General features: G+C 48.5%; 1 protein-coding gene across 1 annotated transcript in view; it reads right to left on the reverse strand.

Moving 5' to 3' along the window:
• ABCA3 (ATP binding cassette subfamily A member 3) overlaps positions 1-20,790 on the reverse strand; it is an 85,936-nt gene that overhangs the window by 47,991 nt on the left and 17,155 nt on the right. Inside the window, exons 2-5 of the mRNA XM_048865921.2 lie at positions 16,892-16,984; positions 6,159-6,420; positions 4,045-4,172; positions 3,327-3,492 (exon numbers count right to left, since the gene is read on the reverse strand). Of these exons, the coding sequence (XP_048721878.1) occupies positions 3,327-3,492; positions 4,045-4,172; positions 6,159-6,420; positions 16,892-16,945 (610 nt within the window). The 5' untranslated portion in view covers positions 16,946-16,984. The remainder of the gene's footprint in view (positions 1-3,326; positions 3,493-4,044; positions 4,173-6,158; positions 6,421-16,891; positions 16,985-20,790) is intronic.

Below are 20,790 nucleotides of genomic sequence, written 5' to 3' on the forward strand. Positions count from 1 at the left end.
GAACCCCTCGGTCCCAGCCCAAAGCACCCTCCTATTCCCCAAATTCCTCATCCCCAGCCCCACCCCAGAGTCCACATCCCCAGCTGAGTTTTTACTTCTTTCGATCTTAAAGGTTTTCTGTTGACCTCAGGGCACTAGTCGGAGACTCAGGAGACCCAGGTTTGATTCCTCACCCTGCATGACCCTGACCACCACTAAACTTCTCCAGGCCTCCATTCCCCATCCGTACAAAATGGGGATAATAGCACTGTCCTGCCTCACAGGAAAAATACATTAAAGATTGCCAGCTGCTCAGCTACTGCAGTGATGGGAAACATGTGAGCATCTTAGACAGGCTCTGCAGGACGAAGGACAGCAAAGAGGTAGAGATAAACCCCATGCCGTTTCTGCCGCTGCCCAATGGAAACAAAAGGGTGACTGAGGTGAAACTGGCTGGTAGAGGGACTAATTGATGCTAATTGGAACCCTGTCTGGAGAACGCTGCCTCCTTATGAAGCATAATGTGTCAGTGGACATACAGCCACTCCGTGCTGTGGAGCTCACAGTGCCCTCTTCCCAGCTTCAAAGTAACATACAAACCATTAGTTTGCTGAAGAGTTATCAGTGCAAAACCAAGTGAACACACACACACACACACACACACACAGAGCCTTTAAGAAATGGCACTGATGGGCTCTGTAGGGAACTACACCCACATTCTCTGCCCCACTTGCAGGGACAGAAGCCATGGCCTTGCGGAAGGAGAGTGCCCCGACTCAGCCTGGCTAGTGATTTCAGGGGGAGAAGGACTGCTCCGAAAATCAGCTTTCATGCAGCTCCAGCTAACAGCATTTCATTACAGCTCTCGACGTGCCTCTGCACAGCCCAGAGAGTTGACCCCCAGGCAAGATACTGGAAAGCATTTACTTTTTGCTATCCTTGTGGTTTTAGCTGCAAGAGGCAGCATGGAAATCAGAGAGGAGCAAATGTAGCCAAGCTGGGGATACTGAACTCTCCCAGCACTGCATCACAACCACACATGGCACATTAAAGCACTGCTGTGGCAGCACTTTAGCGTTGCCAGCGTAAACTAGCCCTTACTGAACATCAACATAAATGGTCCAGTGAGCTTCTTGGCCAGCTCTTTTAAAACTCTTGGATGCAAGTTACCTGGGCCTGCTGATTTAAAAATGTCTAACTTTAGTAGATTTTTTGTTTTATACTTTGTGGTTCAATAGTCTGCAAGCCAGGGAGACTGTCCTCTCTAAAATAACCCAACTAGCCTCAAATACCTCATGCCTTTTCAGTACCTCTGCTCTAGTAAACTGGAACCACCTGGCAAATGTGCCGTCAGCGATCATCATGCGCTGGCAGACAAGCAGCTGGATGCAGACATTCCCTTATTCTCTGTAACAAGGGGCTGTAAGTTTTATTCCCTGGCTCAGACCTGGTAGGAGGAGATTTGGGCCTCTGATATACACAGGTGATTTCTGAGGCAAGGGGGTGACAAGATGTGCTGTGCTGCTCGGCACAATGGCTTCACTGTGCTCGTTCCATTTCTGTTTCCCTCTTGCTACACCACTGTACCTGCCATGTCTTGTACCTACACAGGTATGTGCCCCTCCCTAGTATGATGTATGTTGTAAGAGAATCACAGCTTTGTCCTTCATCACTGTGATAGTCTCTCCGTGCTGTTTCAGTGGTTTAACTCCACAACTGACTTAAAGTGGGGAGGTCAGCAACTCTTCTGGCGGTCCGCATAATAACAGTCCACGCTTTCCCAATGGAACTGGGGGGAGCCGTGCCTCTGCCCAGAACCAAATTGCAACGTGTGCAGCAATTCAGCCCAGCTCCCATCTTCGGGCAAGTTCAGTATCCCAAGCTTGGCTTTATTTGCTCCTCTCTGATTTCCATGCTGCCTCTCGCAGCCAAAACCACAAGGGTAGCGAAAAGTAAAGGCTTTCCAGTATCTCGCCTAGGGGCCAAAGCTCTGAGTGAGAAAGTTGCAGCTCTGTTAATTGCCAGTGCAGACAAGACCTTAGTCTTGGAACATAGAGAAAGTTCCAGAAGATTGCAAAAAAGCTATTGTGCCAGTACTTAAAAAGGATAAACGGGAAAACCCAGCTAACTATGGGCCTGTCAGTCTGACATCAATCTGAGGAAAGATAATGGAGTGAAAGATACAGGACCTGATTAATAAAGAATTAAAGGAGGATAATGTAATTAGTGCCAATTAATATGCATTTATAAAAAACAGTTCCTGTCAAATTAACTTGACTTTTTTAGGAGATTACAAGTTTGGTTGATAAAGGTGGCAGTAGTTTGATGTAATAGACTTCTGTAAGGCATTTGACTTATTACTGCGTGACATTTTGATTAAAAACTAGACAGATATAAAATGAACATGGCACACTTATATGGACTGAAGACTGGCTGGCTGGCAGGCCTCAAAATGTAACTGTAAATGGGGAATCAAACAAGTGTTTCTCTAGTGGGGTCCAGCAATCTGGATCACTTGGTAAACTGGGCTCAAGCAAACAATGTGCATTTTAATAGGATTAAATGTGAGTGTGTACATACAGGAACAATGAACGTAGGCCACATGTACAGGATGGGGAACTATCCCTGGAAGCAGGGACTCTGAAAAAGATTTGGGGGTCATGATGGATAATCAGCGGAACATCAGCGCCCAGTGCGATACTGTGGAGAAACGGGCTAATGCCATCCTGGGATCCATAAACAGGGGAATTTCCAGTAGGAGCAGAGAGGTTATTTGACCTCTGTATATGGCGCTGGTGCAACCACTGCTGGAATCCTGGGTCCAGTTCTGGGGCCCACAGTTCCAGAAGGATTTTAATAAATTGGAGAGGGGTCAGAGAAGAGCCATGAGAACGATTAAAGGATTAGAAAACCTGCCTTATAGTGATAGATAGAGCCCTTGAGTCTATTTAGCTTAACAAAGAGAAGGTTAAGGGGTGACTTGATCACAGTCTCTAAGTGCCTACATGGGGAATAAATATTTGATAATACGTGCTTCAGTCTAACAGAAAAAGCTATTACATGATTCAATGGCTGGAAGTTGAAGCTAGACAAATTCAGACAGGAAATAAGCTCTAAATTGTTAACAATGAGGGTAATTAACCATTGGAGCAATTTACCAAGGGTTGTGGTGGATTCTCCAGCACTGACAGTTTTTAAATGAAGATGGGATGTTTTTCTAAAAGCTCTGCTCTGGAAATTGTTTTGGGGCAAGTCTCTGGCCCGTGCCGTGCATGAGGTCAGCCTAGATGATCACAATAGTCCCTTCTGGCCTTGGAATCTATGAACCCCAGAGAGATGCTGCTCACCTGGAGTCCCTCCATCAGGGAACTTGGCTTCTCTGGGGCCCGGTAACTGGAAAAGTGGGAACAGGTAGCTGGTGTGCCAGTCACGGTCGAGGTTGGGGTTCAAGCCTGTCTGCTCGTTCCGGGGGGCATTCCGAGGGCTGTATTTGAAGCGCAGTTGATAATTAACCTACAAGGCAACAGAACGAGAAGGGCATTGGAGTCAGAAAAAAATTAGGGGATTGTGGAGGAGGCAACAGAGAATCAGAGCACGACAGAGCGCACCAGTGAGAAGAAAAGGGAGGTGCAGCTCGGAGCACCCCAAAAGACCATTGTGAGGCAGTCTTCCTCCAAAAGCATCACTACAGGCCTGCTGTCTCTGGCCTGGACAGTTGAAAGGATACCAGTCCCCCCATTCTGCATTTAGCACTGGGGGCGCAGTGCCGGGGAGGTGCTGTCTTTCATATAGCTATCTGGGTACTTTGATGGCCCTCATCACTATGGTAACCTCGGTACTCTCCTCTGCCACCGTGGCACTAGGAAGTGCTCATGGCTCCTGGAGCTAGCCCAACATGGAAGCGTGAGCCGCTCGGTGCACCGTAACATTGTAACCAGGACACCCTCTCTCTCATGTCACATTGCGGCGGCCGTGGGGGTCACCACATAGCTCCGAGGAGCGCCGGCCTTTGTGATGGGGGAGGATGCTCACTTCTGAAAGGGCCTGGCCTGCAGATTCACTTACCTGCAGCGGCAAGGGGTCCTTGCTCTGATTGAAGCAGTGTTTGAAAACGAGGGCGGCCAGCACATTACCCGAGCGGTTATCAAACTTCACGTAGTCCTCAAACTCCCTCTCCGAAGGGAACCCTTGAGCTGCAGAGGAGGGAAATCCACGCAATGAGCTGCCTATGATGGGGGTGGGCTCCGCGGCTGTGAGGGAGCGCACTGGGATGTTTCCGAGCCAAGGGCTTTTGAGTTTCAGTCCTAACAGGCTGCATGGGGAGCATGGTGGGTAGTGGGATGATTTCCGAGCTCTGCTTTGATCAGAGACATTGGCTCCGTCTCCCACTTGAAGGCAGCTCCCAGTATGATGCTCCATCCCCACCCATGCCAGAAGTGCCAGCTCCTGGTACCTAGGGGTTCTGTTCTTCTCCTGTCACAAGAAAGGAAGCTCACCCTGCCCCCCAATACTTAAAGAAAAAACAACGGGAGAGTTTGATTCATGCACAAGAAAGCCCAGCCACACTCAGACTCTTCTTAGGCAAGGCCTACCAATGGTTCTACCAACTCCGCCCCTCCTTTTGTGGCCAACAATGTCAGGACCCTCCCCAGAGCAGGCTCACCAAACCCATCACATGACAATGTGATTCTGGTCTGGGACAGCTCTTCTAGGGCTAGAAGGGCTCCCTCCAACAAGGTTCAGCCAGGGTAGGGAGTGAGGAACTTTGCATTGCTGCTGGCAAGCTGTAGCTAGTGTGTAGCTATCCAGAGAACTTCACTCGCCTGGGTAGAATCTGGCACCTTTTACTGGCATTAAACTAACTCAAGACCAGAACAAATCAAATGTTGGCTAAGGTGGAAGGTCTGGTACTGATCCCATCGAGTTTATGCTGTTAAAGGGATGCTGCAAACTTGGAAGCCTAAACAATATGAAAAGGGAGTTAAAAAGCAATTTCGGGATCCAGTCTTGAATCTCCCTGACAATTCCTATGGTTGCAAAAACCCCATTTCCCTATTTTTAAAGGTTTTTCTCTCCAGTGCTGGGTGAAAGACCCGTGCAAACTACAGGGAGATACAGATCATTAGAGCTGATGGAAAAGGGAATTTCCATTCCGTGGGAAATTCCAACATTCACTTGTTTGCCAAATTGGAATGAAAAGAAAATGTTCCACAAAATGAAACTTCCAAAATATTTCAGAAACACTCAAAATGACAACAAAATATTCTGATAAGGTCAGAAGATGTCACAACAGAACACAGGAGTGAAAATGAAGTAGTTCCATAATTTTCCATTGAAAATTTTGACAAAAGTGAAATGTTCCCACAAAACATTTCCATTTAGCTGAATCAGCATTTTCCAACAGAAAATGTTTTCAGCTGGTTCTCCCTATCATAGGGGGAAACCAGAGAAACTGACTAGACAAAGAGCTGTCAAATGCACAAAATAAACAAGCAGCATAAAGGAGATTGCTAGTTTTTCTAATCTCCTTCTGTTAGTCTCTCTCAGGTACTACTTTGACAGGAGGTGAAAACTTCCAGAGAAGAAGTCTGGTTTTTAAGTGACTACTTTAATTACAATAGCAGAAGGCTCAGCTCTTAAGATGAAGCCAGCCACATCACTGTCACCTGATGCCTGCACTGGATTTTGAATTCTGGACACTAGAAATGTTTAACTAAGAGCAATTTCCATTCCCTTCTGAAGCTGCATCCAGGACACTTAAAACAGCCTCATCACAGATCCCAATTCAGCAAAGCACTTACGCACATGCTTAGCTTTAAAAGCATTTTAAAAGCATTAGGGGGAAGGGATAGCTCAGTGGTTTGAGCATTGGCCTGCTAAACCCAGGGTTGTGAGTTCAATCCTTGAGGGGGCCATTTAGGGATCTGGGGCAAAAATTGGGGACTGGTCCTGCTTTGAGCAGGGGGTTGGACTAGATGACCTCCTGAGGTCCCTTCCAACCCTGATATGCTATGATCTATGATCATTTAAGATAATCCCATCTCTCTTCAGCAAAGCGAACATGCTTAAATGCTTTTCTGCATAAGGCCATACGAAACGCGTGCCCACACACATGTACACACCAGTTTCTACACTTAAAAGACCTCCCTCCCCTCCAGGAACCCTCAGCCCATTCTAACCTTTGATATTGATGTGCAACGCCTTTTCCACCGCCTCCGCGATGCTCTTCACAGCAGTGCTGTTGGAGGGGATGTAAGCTAGCTCCCAGGGGTTGAGCTTCCGGTGATGGAAAAACCATGGCAGCTCGTCCACTGACTGGCTGGGGTAGATAGTGGCATTGGGGTGGCTGATCGAATGCACTCTGTTGCGGAGTGCAATGAGGATTGCGGCAAACAGCAACGGCAAGCACATTTCTATGACCGTTACCAAAATCTGTCGCTTCTGCAGGAGAAATGAGGGAAAACCAGTTAGATTGGGAGGCAGGGGATCAATTTAGCACTGGGAGGGAAATTACTGCTCACATACGCCAGTACTACACATAGTGAGTCCACTGCATTTCACTGTAGTCATAGCCAAAGGCAAAAGTGATGACCATTATTTGCATTGCATTGGCAGAGGGACCCAATCAAGCCAAGACCCAATTGTGCTAGATGCTGAACAGGCAAAGGGAAGAGAGAATCCCGGCCTCCAAGATCTTGTCATCTGGGTTTTGTGGCATGAAGCACAGGGTGAACAAACCAAAAAGGCCTGGGGAGTTAATAGTGAAACAAGCCAGTTTGAATGAGGTTCAACAAGGATAAGTGCAGGGTCCTGCACTTAGGACGGAAGAACCCAATGCACAGCTACAGACTAGGGACCGAATGGCTAGGCAGTAGTTCTGCGGAAAAGGACCTAGAGGTGACAGTGGACGAGAAGCTGGATATGAGTCAACAGTCTGCCCTTGTTGCCAAGAAGGCCAATGGCATTTTGGGATGTATAAGTAGGGGCATAGCCAGCAGACCGAGGGACGTGATCGTTCCCCTCTATTCGACATTGGTGAGGCCTCATCTGGAGTACTGTATTCAGTTTTGGGCCCCGCACTACAAGAAGGATGTGGATAAATTGGAGAGAGTCCAGCGAAGGGCAACAAAAATGATTAGGGGTCTGGAACACATGACTTATGAGGAGAGGCAGAGGGAACTGGGATTGTTTAGTCTGCAGAAGAGAAGAATGAGGGGGGATTTGATAGCTGCTTTCAACTACCTGAGAGGTAGTTCCAAAGAGGATGGTTCTAGACTCTTCTCAGTGGTAGAAGAGGACAGGACAAGGAGTAATGGTCTCAAGTTGCAGTGGGGGAGGTTTAGGTTGGATATTAGGAAAAACTTTTTCACTAGGAGGGTGGTGAAACACTGGAATGCGTTACCTAGGGAGGTGGTAGAATCGCCTTCCTTAGAAGTTTTTAAGGTCAGGCTTGACAAAGCCCTGGCTGGGATGATTTAATTGGGGATTGGTCCTGCTTTGAGCAGGGGGTTGGACTAGATGACCTCCTGAGGTCCCTTCCAACCCTGATATTCTATGATTCTATGAATCCTAGCAAGGTTTTGATATAAAGTCCTGATGGATGCAGGAGTACTCAACTCATGACACGTCATTCCCCACCCTCTTCACCTCTTGTACACAGATAACCCTTCCTAGAGATAAGGGCAATTGCATGCAACAAACAAACAGGAAATACATGGCTCTCCTGGCCATCTCTGGGCACTCCACAGACATCAAATTATGACACTGCATTCTTGCAAGGATGGAAAGGGGTGCTTGGTGATTTAGTACCACTGGGGTGAAGGACAGCAGCATTACCCAATAGCTTAGGGCTGGGAGTGAAGAACAATAATGCATTCAAATGGAAAAAGGAGATGAATGGGGCAAGCGGAGCTGGCATTAAGTCAGAGCATAATAAGGTTAATTCTCCTCCTCCAGCAAAAAGAGGTCTTTATAAGCAGGTCAGCTCTGACACAGGGGGAAGGAGCACCTCTAACACCACTTCTTGCAGCTCCTCAGCAATTCCCTGGAGGCCACTATACATCAAAGCACGGAGTCTGATTAGATGATGAGATCTGACAGGTTCACAGCACAAAGTGGAATAGCTGCAGATTACAGCAGGGCATCAAGAATAGTGGGAATCCGACCAGCACAGAGCATGCCCAGCTGTGGGGCTATTCAGCAGCACTGGAATCTGATAGTACATCTGCAAAGTCACCTCGTTTGGTTTTAATGTAAATACTGGACAGTTTATAGTAGAACACTACAGCAGCTCCAAGCATGACAGCCAATCACACTACATCTATAATGGTTAAGGCCACTTAGCTGTCAATCACTCAAACCCTAGATGCAACAACACTTTTACATAGAACTAGAGGTGCGGCATGCACCCCGTACAGCAGGGAGAATGCGCCTGAGTCCAAAGCCGCTGCCTCAGAAGTTAGCCTACACTGGAGTTTTAATATCAAGTTAACTGAGTTGACATTTAACTCGAGTTAACACATGTGAATGCACTAGTCTGGGCACTCCACATCTCTGGCCACAAAGGTTTGTGGTAAACCGCGGGCTTCGTCCTGGAATAGGAAGCATGTAGAACATGGGTGGCCAACCTGAGCCTGAGAAGGAGCCAGAATTTACCAATGTACATTGCCAAAGAGCCAGAGTCATAGATCAGCAGCCCTCATCAGCCTATCCCTGACCCCACCCCCAGCATCTCCGCCCTCTGGCAACCTGGCGATCAGCACCTCCCACTCCTTCCTGCCTGCTGCAATCAGCTGTTTCACAGTGTACAGGAGGCTCTGGGATGGAGAGGGGAGGAGCAAGGGTGCAGCAGGCTCAGGGGAGGGGGTTTTGGGGTAAGGAGTGGAGTGGGGGCAGGGCCTGGGGTTGAGCAGTGGAAAGTTGGCACCTGTAGCTCCAGCCCCAGAGAGTCAGCACCTATACAAGGAGCCGCATATTAACTTCTGAAGGGCCGCATGCGGCTCCGCAGCCACAGGTTGGCCACCCCTAGTGTAGAATGTTCAGACATGATAACTAATAAGTTCATCGGCATTAAAACCTTAAGTGAAGTCATACCCAAAGAGTTTATAGTCTGGAGGCACAAGGCAGTAAAGCACAATACACAACAAGCCAAGTAGGGTGTTATTCCAGCCACAGAGTTTCCCTGAGTACATGGAATGCCCCATTGACAAGTGTCAATACTTGTACTTACCATGTCTATCGCTTTATGATTCCCAAGGCCATACAAACATTACCCGCTACAGCCATCCCAGGAGGCAGCAAAGTATCATCACCCTCATTTTATAGATAGGGAAACTGAGGCACAGCACGATTAAGTGACTTGCCCAAGGTCACTCAGTAAATCAGTGACAGAGCTGAATTAAATGTAGAGTTCTTGGCCCATAGGCCCAGTTCCACTCTCAATCCACCAGACCATATCACCTCATTAAGGCCTTCATCCCAGGCCAATTGAAGTCAGTGAGAATCATTCAATGGGCTTTGGATCAGATCCCCAATAGAGATGCTGCTTTAAGCATGAGGAGCAGCGGGAAAGGAGAAGTGAAGTTGGGACTGGGTAAAGGAACAGCAAGTCTAAGGAGGAGGAGAAGAGTTGATGTATAGATAGAAACAGGAGGGAATAGTTGCGCTGAGTCTTGAACATGAAGGAGAATGGAAGCCAGTAAGGGTATCTTAGGCTACATTTACACTTAAAACACGACCGCCACTGTAGCTTTTCAGCAACCGGAGGGGCTCACCAAAAGGTGGTAGCTAGTGCTGTCGACACAGGGACTTAGTTGGGCTTAAATCCAGCGCTCATGGATGTGGATTTTTCACACCCCGAGTGATGCAGCTGGGTCGGTCTAATTTTCTAATGTAGACGAGACCTGAGAAGGGGTGAAGGAAAAGACTGTAGGAATGAGATGATCTGGGGAGGGGGATAAGAATCTTGGCAGCAGCATTTAGGATATACTGAAGGGGAGGGGGAGGAAGGGCACAAAGGAGGTGACGGTGCACAGCATCATTATATTGGGTCGTGTCTTACAATGCTTAGAAGACGACAGGGAATCAGGACTTCACAGGTTCTATTCCCTGCTGTGCCACTACATTGCTATGGAACTTCATGCAAGTCACTTTGCCTCCATCTGCCCATTGATAAAATTAGCAGAACATCTCAGAGGAGTATGGCCTCAGGGATAGAGCACTGGGACTCAGGAGACCTGGGTTCTAGTCCCATATCTGTCACCTGGCTGACCCTGAGCAAATTACTTCACTTCCCTGTGCCTCAGTTTCCCCCTTTATAAAGCACTTGGAGATCTACTGATGAAAAGTGCTATAGAAGAGTTTGATATTATTTATGTACTTCACTGGGGTAAGGGGAGGCTTAATAAAGGCTTGTGAAGTGCTTTGAGATCCAAAGATGGAAGGAAGATGTTATTACTCAATTTGTTGTACAACTGCTTGTTCAGGTGCCCCAGCCCCACCCCTGAACATCACCTGGAGCAGCCACCAAGCTGTTAAATCATCTCCAAACTGGTGCGCAATTTGTGTAAATGCTTCCAACAATCAGTTAATCTGGCCCACAAGTATATTGATTCACATTAGGAAGGATCACAATTTAAACCCAAGGACAGAATAGGGTTGGTTTTCCTGTCAGAAGATTCATACTGATGCATTTCGCTATCCCTGTTGAAAGGATCGATGCACTGGAGTTGAACCTTGATACTTTCTTCATGGGTGTGTTTGTATTCCCCTCCCTCCACCTTTCATAGATTGTTTTCCTTCCTACAATGGCCGATTCCTCCTGGACCTATAACAAACAGGAGTGAATGCAGCAAGGCAGCCCACACAGGAGATTATCCCCCTTGCCTCCCATCCCCGTAGTACCTTCAGCACCTCAAAAACATTAAAGGATTTTATTCTCACAGTGGGGAAGGATCACCCCATTCTTCAGATGGGGAGACAAGGCATTAAGTGACTTGAGCAAGGTCACACAGGGAAGTCTGTGGCAGAGCCAGGAATTGAGCCCAGGTGTCCCACTCCAGAGCCAAAAAGACCATACTTCCTTCCCACACGGTGATGCACACCCCTGGGGAGGGGAAGATGGTTACTGGGAGGGAGGGGGGTGCGAGGACCTGACTGGCTATGAATTATTTGTTGTTTCTTCAAAATACTGTTGATAAAGTAAGAATTCCTCTCCCTAGCAGAGTCCCCTGCTCCAGCTCCAGCCACTGCTACCTGCCTGGAGGAGCATGGCCTGCCCTGTGCAGAAGGGGTGGGGAGTCCATTCCAGCTCACCTGTCTTACCAGAGGCTGATGAGCCCCCATGGGAGGTAGAACCTCCCTGCCCACACAGGTTCTAGGACATGCATGCTGGGACAGCACTAAGGCCAGAAGAGGGCTGAGGCCTGTGAGCAATTCGGGGGCCCGCAGGGTGGCGGAAATAAGGAGAGGGGCGCAAACTGGCTGTCTAAGTCCTGCTGGGGCCAGCTGCCCGAAGCATATCCCAAGAGTAGAGGGGGACCTGGCCAGGATGGGCTTCCAGACCCAACGCATCCACGGAAATACTGTTTCTTAGAAAGAGGGAGGCTCACCTGGCATGTGAATCTCTGAAAGGGGTAGCATTTGGGGGACTGGCAACACAGCTAATCTTGCCTGATGCCCTTGGCATCCACGCACTGCTGCCAATGCATCTGGCCCATGTTTGATTCCCCTGTGTGAGCGGACAAGCTGCCCCTGCCCCCACACACATCTACCTGGGGCAGCTGCCTCACTTTGGCATTTACTGGCCATCAGCCTGCCGGTTTCTGTCCCTCTGGGGTTTGGGAATCAATGAAATAACTGACATGTCATGGGCTAGATTCAACCCTGGGGTAAACCTATTGCCGCCCCTGGAGTTACACCCAGTATGATCTGGCCCTGTATGATGGAGGAGTGTTTCAGAGGCCATGCTCAGAGTCAGCGTTGTGATTGTCTGATAGTTTTACAACATTCCCCTGGCAGGCAGGCTGCCTCCCAGGGCATCATCATTGTATTGACCCTCTAACTGCCTTCTGGACTTTGTCCAAAATCATCATCCGGCTCCATAAACAGAAGCCAAGATACACTGCCAGTTGCAGGACTGCACGACTACAGAGCTTGCTAGCTCAGGAGGCTACAGGGATGCGGCCATCTCTCAGCAGCAACCAGCGTCTCAGTTATCATTGTCTAGTTGCTAAGCCAGTGACATGGACCCAGCTCCACACACAGAACTAGCCCTCAGACAACAGCCATTTTAACTGGCCTGCTAATCACTTGCAAGTTTCATTTCTGCAATCAGAGCGACTTTCCCTGACTGGGAGGCCAGGGAGAAACACAGCCCTTTGGCTGATTCAGGCCAGTCAGGTTCCTATTAGAGGGAACTAAGCCCAGAGAGGCATTTCCCGAGTCTCTGAAGACACATACAAACCCAGGACCAGGCGTGACCCACCCCCCGAAGATGTTTGCTTTGAGTACAATGTCTCTCATTCTGCAGGAACGTCCGAAGTACAAAGCTACATAACCAGGCCTGTGCTCTATCCACTAGACCATGCTGCCTCCCAGCACTAAGAACAACAGATGAGGAAAGTGAAGCAAGTACAAAATGAAGTCCCCTCATTCAGGCCGCTGGCTCCAGCCCTCCATGATGTGGTAAGGCCGTCAGGATAAGACACTAGCTGCATCCCCGTAGTCCAGCGGTCTCCAACCTTTTTTATGCCCAAGATCACTTTTTGAGTCTAAGGACAACCCAAGATCTACCCTGCTCCTTCCCCAAAGCCCTGCCCTGCTCACTCCATCCTGCCCTATCTCCGTCGTTCGCTCTCCCCCACCCTCACTCACTTTCATTGGGCTGGGACCGAGGGGTTCGCAGTGTGGGAGGGGGCTCTGGACTGAGCCTGGGGCAGGGCGTGAGGGGTACAAGCTCTAGGAGGGAGTTTGGGTGCAGGAGGGGGCTCTGGCAGAGTGTTGGGGGTGTAGGAGGGGGTGCAGAGTGTGGCTCTGGGAAGGGGGTCAGGGCTAGGGTGCAGGAAGGGGTTTGGAGTGCTGACTCTGGGAGGGGGCTCAGGGTGGGGCTTGGGATGCAGGAGGGGGCTCAGGGTGACGGCTCCAGGATGGGGCTCAGGGATGGGGGTTGGAGTGCTGCCTCCCACCATGCAGCACTTACCTCCGGTGGCTCCCGGAAGGGGCCAATGCGCCCCTGTGGCAGGGGGCCATGTGGCTCTGCACGCTGCTCCTCTGTAAGCACTGCCTCCGCAGCTCTCCCGGCCAATGGGAGCTGCAGGGACGGTGCTTGCAGAGAGGAGCCACATGCAGAGAGAGACCCCTGCTCCCCACCCTTGGGGCTGCACTGGCTGCTTCCAGGAATGGCACGGGGCCGGGGTAGGCAGGGAATCTGTCTTAGCAGTAGCCACACTGTGCCGCCGGAGATCGCGATCATCTGGGAAACCCTCTAGGATTGACCAGTTGATTGCGATCGACCAGTTGGTGACCACTGCCATAGTGCCGAGGACTCCTCATCACAGACCAGTGAGTTTGTGATTACTTCAAACATGTAGTGCTGATCTGCAACTGTTTCATGGTTTTTAAATTGTAAAAACAAGCTACAGATTCCACCCCCACTGCGGGGGCAGGCTCTGTGCCTCTGCATATCTGGGTGGTGAGTCACAGGAGAATAGGAAAGGTGGTTCCTTTCCTATTTAGGAAAGGTTCAGGGCCGGGGTAGGCAGTATTTATTAAGTGGTTCGGGACTATTTAGAAAAGCTGGACGAGCGCAAGTCCATGGGGCCGGATGCACTGCATCCAAGAGTGCTAAAGGAGTTGGTGGATGTGATTGCAGAGCCATTGGCCATTATCTTTCAAAACTCATGGCGATCGGGGGAAGTCCCAGACGACTGGAAAAAGGCTAATGTAGTGCCCATCTTTAAACAAGGGAAAGAGGAGAATCCTGGGAACTACAGGCCAGTCAGCCTCACCTCAGTCCCTGGAAAAATCATGGAGCAGGTCCTCAAGGAATCAATTCTGAAGCACTTAGAGGAGAGGAAAGTGATCAGAAACAGTCAGCATGGATTCACCAAGGCCAAGTGATGCCTGACTAATTGCCTTCTATGACGAGACAACTGGCTCTGTGGATGAGGGGAAAGCAGTGGACGTGTTGTTCCTTGACTTTAGCAAAGCTTTTGACACGGTCTCCCACAGTATTCTTGCCAGTAAGTTAAAGAAGTGTGGGCTGGATGAATGGACTATAAGGTGGATAGAAAGCTGGCTAGATTGTCAGGCTCAACGGGTAGTGATCAATGGTTCCATGTCTAGTTGGCAGCCGGTATCAAGTGGAGTACCCCAAGGGTCCTCAGGCCAGTTTTGTTCAATATCCTCATTAAAGATCTGGAGGATGGTGTGGATTGCACCCTCAGCAAGTTTGCAGATGACACTAAACTGGGAGGAGAGGTAGATATGCTGGAGGGTAGGGACAGGATACAGAGGGACCTAGACAAATTAGAGGATTGGGTCAAAAGAAATCTGATGAGGTTCAACAAGGACAAGTGCAGAGTCCTGCACTTAGGATGAAGAATCCCTTGCACTGCTACAGACTAGGGACCGAATGGCTAGGCAGCAGTTCTACAGAAAAGGACCTAGGGGTTACAGTGGACGAGAAGCTGGATATGAGTTAACAGAGTGCCCTTGTTGCTAAGAAGGCCAATGGCATTTTGGGATGTATAAGTAGGGGCATTGCCAGCAGATCGAGGGACGTGATCGTTCCCCTCTATTCGACATTGGTGAGGCCTCATCTGGAGTACTGTGTCCAGTTTTGGGCCCCACACTACAAGAAGGATGTGGAAAAATTGCAAAACGTTCAACGGAGGGCAACAAAAATGATTAAGGGACTGGAACACATGACTTATGAGGAGGCTGAGGGAACTGGGATTGTTTAGTCTTCAGAAGAGAAGAATGAGGGGGGGATTTGATAGCTGCTTTCAACTACCTGAAAGGGGGTTCCAAAGAGGATGGATCTAGACTCTTCTCAGTGGTAGCAGATGACAGAACGAGGAGTAACTATCTCAAGTTGCAGTGGGGGAGGTTTAGATTGGATATTAGGAAAAACTTTTCACTAGGAGGCTGGTGAAACACTGGAATGCGTTACCTAGGGAGGTGGTGGAATCTCCTTCCTTAGAAGTTTTTAAGGTCAGGCTTGACAAAGCCCTGGCTGGGATGATTTAGTTGGGGATTGGTCCTGCTTTGAGTAGGGGGTTGGACTAGATGACCTCCTGAGGTCCCTTCCAACCCTGATATTCTATGATTCTATGTGGCCCCAAATCAGCAAGAGGCCAAAGGAGCTAAGCGACGTTTGAACTGATGTCTGATGGATGGCCCATTAACCCTTCGCTCATCAGTCAGCCTGAAGGAGCTTACGCTTCTCATTGCTGCCCAGTTTGTAGAAACATAGCTGGGCTGACAGGGTGCTCCATCAAGGAAGAGACAGGCTCTGTGCTGCTGAATCAGGCCTCTTGAATGGAGCCAGATCTAACCCAACCTGCCTTCCCCTCCCGCTGGTCCAGTGCCTCACCTCAATCCTAAGAGGCAGGCAGCTTTGTCAGCGAGGGGCAGAGCTGAATCGGCACCGAGCCGTTCGTACTCAAGAGGCAGGCAGCAGCCAAGGCCAGATGGGTGGAAAGCCAGAGGTCCTCTCCCTCTTTCAACAGCCACTGCAGGGTCTATCTGGATAGTGGCGAGGTGGGGCTGGGCCTCGCATTCACTCTTCTCCCAACATGAGCTCCAAGGGTTACAGTGCCAAGAACCATTCTTAGAGTTACCAACATGTCTAGACATGGACAGACTCATGCTCCCCCTCTACTGCCTTCCCATGGACCAGCTCTATCGGAGCTTCTGTATCACCTCTTCAGACAGAACGTAACAACAAAGAGACTTTTAGTGAGATGAATCTTTCTACAGGATCATTGGGTTAGCCGCTTCCCCCAGCCAGTGCCCCTTTCAATCATTGAATGAAACCCTGTCACCTAACCAATCCCAGTGCTCTCCACCTAGTGCTGCTTCCCCAATGCCCACACACAGCAGGGTTGTGGGAGAGAGTTGCAATGAGAGGGTAGTAGGTGGAGAACAGGGATTGGGAGTATGGGCCATGCACAAAAAAAAAAAAAATACACGCCCCTGGTGAGCTTGGTCAGCAGCTTCCAGTCAGTGCTCTGCTCTGCCTGGAGCACACACAGAGTTCGGGAGCAAAGCAGGATGGAACACGGATCAGATGCCCTGGGCAACATGCCAGCTGGGTGGGTGTGGGCTGCATGCCAGATGGATGGAGTCCCTCCCCTCCCCAAAAATAAAAGCAACTGAGAGATCGGGCATTTAAAATAGTGCTCCCTGATTAGTATTTCAGCGGCTGGAAACTAACGAATGTCAAATTCGAAGTGTCTGAAAGGCTGAAAGAAACAAGCAGCATCCAGCTGCCCTGGTCTCGCGGCTTAGCCTTGCAGAGCTAATAAATTCAATGACCAGCTGACAGCTAGATTGTGTACCCCAGACTGTATTTGGAGCAGATTGCAAAGAACCAAAAAAATCAACAGGCAGCCCTGATTTAACTGACAAGGATTGGTAAATGGGGGATGGGGGGAAGGGGCATGACAAAAAACCAAACCACCCCGCCTCCCTCACGCATACACTCAAACAAATCCAGAGAAGTTCTCCTCTCGATGATGTCCTGCCCTAACGACTAAGGTTCATTGGAGCTTGAAGACATATCAGGAGGGTCTTGAGAAGTGACTTCATTTGAAGCTTCGTACATTAGATGGCTAAAGCCATGATTCGCTTAGCCTCATCTTCACAATCATCTATTCTCCTCCGCACAGAAAGCCCAGCGTGAAAGTACCTGCAAAATGTAGTTCTTCCAGAGAAGCAACCCAAACTGCCTTAACACGACCATTCTTCAATCGGAAGGGGAGAGTCACCTCTTTCCTGGACTCTAGAAGAAAAGAGCAGTCAGCAGTGAGTGAAATGTACAAAAGAAACCCAGGATCATCTATCATGGAGATGGCCATTTGGAAGAGCCCACACATGGGTTTCTTTTGCTGATTCTGTTTGATCTGCCCATACCTAGTTCTTAGGATGACCCCATCTTGCCCCTTCTCCTATCTGTTGTAGGATCTGTACAGCACAAGTAGCAGCAGGGCAAACTTCCCCCACTCTACCCTGCCATTGTGCTTCAAAGCTGGCCCAAAGGAACTACCTCTTGGAAAGAGGGAGGGAGGAGCTCATGCTTTATAGCCCATTTGATTTTTGGCCACAAGTGAGATTCCCAGTAAGGTGCTCAGTTATGGTGGGCTTCTCAGGCAAAAACGACTTATCTACCAGGAACTCACCTGGGGCCACCAGCTCATTTCACATCACACAGCTCCCTGAACAGCCAGCACATGGGAACGGCTTTGGGTCTAGCCTGGTTTCTTTTAGCAATGGATCCAACTCTTCAGGGAATGGGGAAGTCTTATTTTTACAGCCTGGATTTTCAAATCTGTTTAAGTGAATTATGCACACAAGTCCCATTGGACTTTCACTGCAGGATCTTGGGTGCCCAAGTCACTTAGGCGACTTTGAAAACTCCCACTCATAAGCGTGCAAAGCCCTTTCCAGGGGCAAAGCTACATCAGATAGGTTGATAAATTACTAGGTCCTTGCCTCAAAGAGCTTACAGTCTCCAGCCGCCATACCAGAGACAGCATTACCACCACCAGGAGCAGACAAGAGACACATTCTGAGGTTAGCCCCACTAGACCTCCCAGAGCAGAAGGCTTGGAAAACTTGGACCCGAGGGGCGGATCTGTTCCATGTGTAGAGGAGATATGTCTGAAGAGGGCAAAAGACGGTTAGGAGAAGCCTGAATGCAGGCTAAGGTAGAATTATCAGTAACAACGTAGGAAAGGCAGGAGCATTCAATAAGGAGAGGGATGGGGCATAAGAAGAAATGAGGCCAGCTACAGAGCTGGGTGCTTTAAAGGTCAGTATTTGTGCAGTGCTTTGAACGTTTACAGCTCTCGGTAAGTTATATATTACAGTGGTCTCACCAGCAGCAACTGCCACACAATAGGTAACAATTTTTATTCTAACCTTCTGTTTCCACATGTACAAGCAGCTTTCCAAAGCAGTCAGCTTTTGGGCTGACATTTTCCAGGCTTGGTCTCATACAAGTTCACCTGAGGCAAAATTTGAGAAAAACTCGTTTGGCTGCGGAATAACAGGACGACGAGCTCACACACTCCTTCCTCCCACTGTAAAAAGCAGCTCTCTTTCCCCCACCTTAGGGCTTAGTTCAAAACAGCTGAAATTGTTCCAGTCATTGCACCCACACAGAGCCCCAGTGAAGTCAACTGGATTCTACCTGTGCAAGATCAGGGCTCTGGTGTCTCAATAGGTCTTAATGAGCAGCATATGCTTGGCAAAGTTTGGGAAGGGGGGGGTGTCAAGGTTCCTTCCCCACTCTGAACTCTAGGGTACAGATGTGGGGACCTGCATGAAAGACCCCCTAAGCTTATTCTTACCAGCTTAGGTTAAGACGCTGCCACCACCAAAGTGTTACACAAAGAACAGGGGAAGTGCCCACTTGGAAACGTCTCCCGCCCAGAATATCCCCCCAAGCCCTAGACCCCCTTTCCTGGGAAAGGCTTGACAAGAATCCTCACCAATTTCTACAGGTGAACACAGACCCAAACCCTTGGATCTTAAGAACAATGAAAAAGCAATCAGGTTCTCAAAAGAAAAGAAAAAGTAAAAGAATCACCTTTGTAAAATCAGGATGGTAAATACCTTACAGGGTAATCAGATTCAAAACATAGAGAATCCCTCTAGGCAAAACCTTAAGTTACAAAAAGACACAAAAACAGGAATATACATTCCATTCAGCACAGCCTATTTTATCAGCCATTTAAACAAAACAGAAGCTAATGCATATCTAACTAGATTGCTTACTAACTCTTTACAGGAGTTCTGACCTGCATTCCTGCTCCGGTCCCGGCAAAAGCATCACACAGACCGAGAGAACCCTTTGTCGTCCCCACCCTCCAACTCTGAAAGTATCTTGTCTCCTCATTGATCATTTTGGTCAGGTGCCAGCGAGGTTACCTTTAGCTTCTTAACCCTTTACAGGTGAAAGGATTTTTCCTCTGGCCAGGAGGGATTTAAAGGTGTTTACCCTTCTCTTTATATTTATGACAGGGGGCATGAAGGCATGTTCTGTGCATGCACATGTGTGGTGGGGAGAATGGTTCTGAACAGTCATGAATGTTTGAAAATGCAGCACTGAGTGTACATATGTACAGCAAAAAGTTGTGCTAAGCTGTTGGCCACCTACAGAGCCAGCTCACTTGCTAATGGAGACAATGGCAGTGCATTTGTTGGTGTCTTTAGTCAGAGCAGAATCAGGCTCACACAGGCACAATATACAACCCTGACCCCACAGTCGGATCCAAGTGGGCAGAGCCTCATGGAGCCCTAGTAACTTCACCTAAACAGAGAAAACTGATTAGAAAGGAAAAACCTGACCTGACAGAGAACTGTCCAAGGCCGAGAGTAAACAACCAGAAAAAAGTAGGGAAATCCTTTTCCTTCCCTACTCTGTTTTATTTACAAAGACTAGAACAGTGGGAAAAACATGCAGTGTTCACTCTGCCGCGCTCCACAAACAAGTGTAGCATAATGTTAAGTAGAGCCCTGCAAATCTGTGGACAACCTCATGGCTGTCCATGTTTGTAGATCGCGGATGGGTGCAGCTACACATTTTATATCTCGAGCCCTGCAAATCTGCAGGTATCTGCTTTATACCCACAGACCATGTTTGCGGATTGCAGAGCAGATGCAGATACAATGTGTATCTGCACAGGGCTCTAATGTTAAGTTTTGATGACCCTGATTTTTAGATTAGCCTGAACTGGACCTCCCCCATGGGACACAATTTGCATAAGCTAATCATTAGAGAAGAGATACTGGGAATTATAAAACTAACAAAGGCATCTGTTGTAAACTCTAGTGGCCTGTTTGTAGCATTAAGCAACTCCTGCTCTCGCTGAAGTCAGAAGAGCTACAGAAAAGAATCCTGGCCATTGCTGTTAACAACAACAAATAACCATAAAGAAAGAGTCCAAAGGGAAGTCAAACCAGAGCACACTTTAGATCATAAGACATCTCAGCACGCAATTAGCAGGTGCTATTAGAGACTTAGACATCCGAGTGGCCTAAATTACACTTAATATCGTAATTGAATGCACAAAAAGGGAGGTCACCATTTAAAAGTCTGGCCCTATAACTCCAAAACAAGGTATAATTGTGTATCATTATACACTGTGCTGAATACACCCTATACCACACTGCAAATCCTAGGAATGCTGAGCATATCCTTACAGGCTAAGCATTGAAAAAACAAACAACATTAGAGGAAAGATTACCTTTGGTAAGGCAGCGAAATATACCAGGCGAGTGACCCTGTGAGAGAGAATTAAAAATGCAACAAAAGCCTTAGAGAGACAGCATCATCTTAAAAGCTGTACTTCTGTTCATGTGTTTTAACCACCATTGTTTCAGGCAAACCTTATGATTCCGAGAACTGAAATAAATGGGGGGGGGGGGGGGAAGAGGAGGGGGAAGTCTTTATGTTGTGTATTCAGCAATGTGTCTCTAGCCAGTTTTAACCACGTCCCCTGTTCCTAGGAGTCTTTCACACGTCGAAGGTATTTTTTATGGCATGGGAACAAGAGCTTGGCACAACCTCCGAAAATTGGAAGA

This window comes from Caretta caretta, chromosome 10 (genome assembly GCF_965140235.1).
Source record: "Caretta caretta isolate rCarCar2 chromosome 10, rCarCar1.hap1, whole genome shotgun sequence".
Lineage (NCBI taxonomy): Eukaryota > Metazoa > Chordata > Testudines > Cheloniidae > Caretta > Caretta caretta.